General features: G+C 48.3%; 1 protein-coding gene across 1 annotated transcript; it reads left to right on the forward strand.

Moving 5' to 3' along the window:
* The first annotated feature begins 25 nt into the window (after nt 1–25).
* Nucleotides 26–1309, forward strand: LOC117011204 (chemokine-like factor). The gene is given in 4 exon segments (XM_033086532.1): nt 26–136; nt 214–372; nt 1132–1182; nt 1184–1309. Coding segments are annotated over 4 exon segments (405 nt in total). The 5' UTR covers nt 26–67.
* The last annotated feature ends 3783 nt before the right edge of the window (nt 1310–5092 follow it).

Here is a 5092-nt window from a genome sequence, read left to right on the forward strand (position 1 = left end):
TCCCCGGCTCCCAGGGTTGTCCCAGGGTCCCGGCCCCGCCGCGCACCGCCAGGGCCACCCGGCCGCCATGGCGCGGCTGGAGGTGGACCGGGCCTTCCTCCGCTCGCCGCGGGGCTCACTGAAGATCTCCCGCACGGTACGGCCGGGGGTAGCCCTGGGGCCCGCGGGCAAGGCCCGAGCCGGCACTGACCCCCGACCCCTCCTGTCCTGCAGCTAGTGACACTGGCCACCCTCTTCTGCTTCGTGGCCGTGGGGTCGTACGAGGCCTACGCGGCGCTGGCCCGCATGGAGGCGGGGATCACCGTCCTGTTCCTGCTGCTCTACCTGCTGAGGCTTGACGCAAGGATTCGGGGCCTCTCCTGGCCGCTGGCTGTGAGTACCCGTGAACTCTGAGTACCGGGGTGCTCTGGTTGTGAGTGCTGATGGCTGTGAGTAGCGATGTCCCCTGACCGTGAATATTGCTGTTTCCTGGCCGTGAGTATTGATGTTCCATGACTATGGGTACCAATGTCCTCTGACCACGAGCACCAACGTCCCCTGACTGTGATCCTGCTGTCCCCTGGCTGTTGTGGCCGCTGGGTAACAGGAAGGATCGCGTGTCCCAGGGGACATTGTCAGCTGCCTCAGTGATTGTTTCTGTACGTGTGAGTCGACCCCCAGTGTTCTTTGGAGGTTGAAGCAGTTTTTCCTAACGGAGCGTTCTGTTCCATCAGTTCCTGGATGGCTGTGCTGGATCCGATAACAACCCCTCCCAGCACGGGCACTGTTTGCCTTGCTGGTGTAACACCTTCACATCACAAATTAGTCACACCCTTTCACTCAAATACTAACAAGTTCTCCTCTTACCTCACTTTTGCATGTATTTGGTGCCTCGGTTTATGAGGTGTAGCCAAGTTGCAAAACTTTGACACAAAAACAAGAGAAGAAAGGTAAAATGAGGAAGTTTTACTAGAAACGCTCTTCTTACCATCAGACCACTGGGTGTCAGTGTCCTCTCACATGGATATTGCTGTAACTGTTTTCATGGCAATGCAGCCATTTTTAACCATCCCTTCTGTGTTGGGAACTCTCCACGTTCTCCTTCAGGCCTGTATTTCAGAATAAATATTTTGCTTCCACTGGTTGTTTCAGGATGTTTTGAACTCGGTGATTGCAGCGTTGTTCCTCCTCGCTGTGTCCTTGTTCGTTCGCAATAATAATCAGGATCAACAAAGGGACATTGGCTGGAGGAGTAAGCAGGAACACTGTTAATGAATTTCAGTTCTTACAGTGCAGTGATTTGAACCTCTTGGTCCTGACATTGTGGTAGGGCCATGCAAACTGTCTTGGAAAAACACTCAGCAGTAGCAAACAAGGTACATTCAGTGTATCTCACTGAAAGAAAATAATCCTCACATCACTGGTACAGTAATTTCATGAATACAAGCTGCAGCGTTTTGACAAAATTTTGGTGGAAACCCACAAGTGCGGCTAATACTCCGGGGCGGCTAATTTATTAATAAAAATGTGATATCTGCCCTTACCTGGTACCATGCCAGTCCTGTCCTGAGCTGAAACGGTTTGAAATCCATGGTTTCCCGTTGTTCCGACGATGAACCAATCAGAGAACAGCTTATTGCCTGCCTGTGGATGACGGCTTTACTGAGGGGTAGGGGGTATTTTATCAGGGTGAGTTCCCGCGGCGCGTTCTTTTCTCGGCGCATTCTCTTCTCGGCGAGTTCTTCTCTCGGCGCGTTCTCCCCTCGGTGAGTTCTTCCCTCAGCATGGCTGCGGAGATGAGACTAGCGTACAACATGGAGTTTAAAGTGAAAGTGATTAACTATGCAAAAGAACATGGGAATAGACCTGCAGCTAGAGAATTCAGCATTAATGAATGCATGGTACGCAGATGGAGACAGCAGGAGGACGAACTTCGTCTTACAAGAAAGACAAAGAAAAGTTTCCGTGGCCGTAAAGCAAGATGGTCAGAGCTGGAAGACAGACTTTACCACTGGATTTCTGAGCAAAGGGCAGCTGGCTGAAGCTTATCAACTGTCGCCATTCGGATAAAAGCCAAAGCAATTGCAAATCAATTGCATATAGAAGAATTTAAAGGAGGAGCGTCTTGGTGCTTTGTTTCATGAAGCGACGGCAGCTCTCTATCTGTACAAGGACTATGGTGTGTCAGCAGTTGCCGGCGAACTACAAGGAAAAGGTAGCCAGCTTCAGGAGTTACTGCAAAAACAAGATCTCTGAAAAAAATATACAGTGACATTGTATAATCAACACGGACGAAGTCCCCCTCACATGTGATATGCCGTTGACGAGGACCGTGGAGCACACCGGAACACCGACGGTACCAATAAGAACCACAGGGAACGAAAAGACGTTATTTATGGTCGTCCTCAGCATTTCGTCAGCTGGGCAGAAATTACGCCCCATGGTAATTTTTAAAAGAAAAACCCTCCCTAAAGACAAATTTCCAAATGGAATAAAGGTTGCCATTAATTCAAAAGGCTGGATGGATGAAGACTTAATGCAGACTTGGCTAACAGAAGTTTATGGTGGCACACTGCATAGGTTCTTTAATCAGTTGCCAGAACTGCTAATTTTTGATTCCATGCGTGCCCACACGACGGAAAGCGTGAAAGAAATTGTGAGAAAGATGAAGTCGGAGCTTGCTGTAATGCCAGGTGGTTTGACCAAAGAACTGCAGCCTCTGGACGTAGGTATTATTTGTTCCTTCAAGGCTAAAGTGCGATTTCTGTGGGAAAAGTGGATGATGGAAGGCAAGCATTCCTACACCGACACCGGGAGGCTGCGCAGAGCAAGTTACGCTACAGTCTGTCAGTGGGTACTGGATGCCTGGGGTGAAGTAACTGCCACAACTATCATCCGAGGGTTCGTCAAAGCTGACACCATTCCAGGACTGACCAGCAATGCCATCGTGAGTACTGAAAGTGATAACTCTGACGGTGAAGATACAGGTGATACTGGTTCAGGTTCGCTGGATCCTACCATTGCCCAACTGCTGGTTTCCAATACGGAGGACGAAGAGTTCGAAGGTTTCATGGAAAATGAAGCTGCTGATGAAGCGGTTGATTAATGAAAAATGAAGCTGTTTTAAAGTTTAATAAAAGTGTGTGATATTTTTCTGTATTTTTTAAGTGCTTTCAGTCTTGTGCGGCTGCACGGCTGGCCATCCTTGTGTGGCTGCGTGGCTAGCTGGGCTCACATGGAATGGGGGGAGCGCTGAGCTCAATGGCACTGAGCTCACACAGGGGGCGAGGCCCTGGGCTCGTGCAGATGAGCGGGGGGAGATGCAGCTCCACTCAGAGCTCAGCCGCTTGCCCACGGGGCTGAGCGGGGTGGCTGTGCCAGCATGGCCCAGCTCCCACCTTACCTCTGTGGGAGCCTGAGCCATGCTCCCAACGGAACAAGGGACTTAGGTGAACTCCTATCTTAATCATCAACACATCTAATGGGTGAGGTACTAGAGAGATTTTTGAATTTTTGATAGAATATTTTTTGGTTTTTTTTCTAGAACTAGCCTGTGTTTACTTCCTCTGAACTCTATTGATTTAGCAAATCTGAAGGGAATGGAGAATGATGCAATGATAAGAGGGGGAAAAGATTCTTTCTTGACCTTGGCCTTTTGTGAATACCCAGTAAAGACCCACACAATTGTGACTGCTATTTCTGCAAACCACAAAGTGCTCTCAGCAAGCAGGATGGCCATGGTGGTGTTTTTATAGCACTGTAATGTCATCCTCAGTGTTGGAACCAATCAGCAAGCAAAGGAAGAACAGGAAATTTATCTGTAGTGAGACCCAAAGAAACAGGACTCAAGACAATGTCCAGTATGTGGTCAGCTGTGGCCACAGTCCCTGTCCTGGTTGACCTTATGAGTAATTTGGCTAGTGTAAAAAAGAAGGAAGTAGAGTAAACTACTGACAGAATGTTGTGATGGCATGGGTGTCCTTGCCGGATTACCTGTCGCTGACACCCAGCAACTCTGACACAGAGCCAGCACTGACCACCATGGACCAATTTTCCCTGAAAGCTGGTGGGATTTTTCTCCATTTGGTTCAGGTCTTTCTGCACCTTTGTCTCATCACCTTTCCCTTCTGTGATCTTACCTTTTCTAGTAGAATCCATGTTTGAACCCCTGCTTCTGTCTTGCAGAAGTATCTGGGATTGAATTTGGGAACTCTCTTGGAGTAGAGAGCAATAAGGAGCTTGGTCGCCAGCTCTAGATCAAGATAGATGACTCCAATCGCCAGCAGTCACCACAGGCAGGCAGATCCAGCCACGTCTCCTGCTGCTGTGTCCGTGTCACCCACAACCTTCCCAGCCCCAGCGCAGGGCTTCCCCTTTGCTGGACTCACTCTGGACTAGAAATTACCTATCTCGTAAAACCTTACCAGTCTCTCTCTTCTATTACTGACCAGAACATTCTAGAGAAGAAAAGAACCCATCTTTAAAAGCGTTATTCATCTCCTACTGCTTGGCTGCTGTAGAATTTTATCCTGTGCAAAGCCATGTAAATATTGATTAGTTCTCTGAGTTTTAACAGCTCTCTTAGAGAGTATTTCAAAATATTTGCTCTCTGCTATTTCCATTATGAAATCTTGGAATGGTCAGTATTTGACAGGAGCAGAAATGTTTTGATGCAGGTGATGTTTATATTGGGCTGGGCTATCTCTGTAGAAAAGAAAAAGCTGGGAATAAGATGATGGAAGAATGAAGCAGAACAAAAGTGGTAATTTGCAATTGGATGGCCAATTTGTTCCCTGCAGATTTGGGCTTCTTCAATACTGGGGAGTGCAAAGTTTCTTTTACTTCTAACATGGGCTGCCATGGTTCACGTGTGAGGAGCTCCTTGGTTGAGATGGGAAATAAAAGCAACCAAGAAAACCCAGCCCAGAACTAAGCTGGAGTTACAGATAGAAAGGCTATGAAAACTAGCGTTGGAAAGCAGCTCCTTCTTAAGTGCAATTGTCAAATCTGGAGACCGCTGTGGGTTGCTGTCACATTGCAGCTGGTCTAAAACCTGTAACCTCAAACTCAACCAGCCTGGAGGTGGGCAGGTACCTGAGTGAGGGATGATAGG

Source organism: Catharus ustulatus (genome assembly GCF_009819885.2).
Source record: "Catharus ustulatus isolate bCatUst1 chromosome Z unlocalized genomic scaffold, bCatUst1.pri.v2 scaffold_29_arrow_ctg1, whole genome shotgun sequence".
In the NCBI taxonomy this organism is placed as follows: Eukaryota; Metazoa; Chordata; class Aves; order Passeriformes; family Turdidae; genus Catharus; species Catharus ustulatus.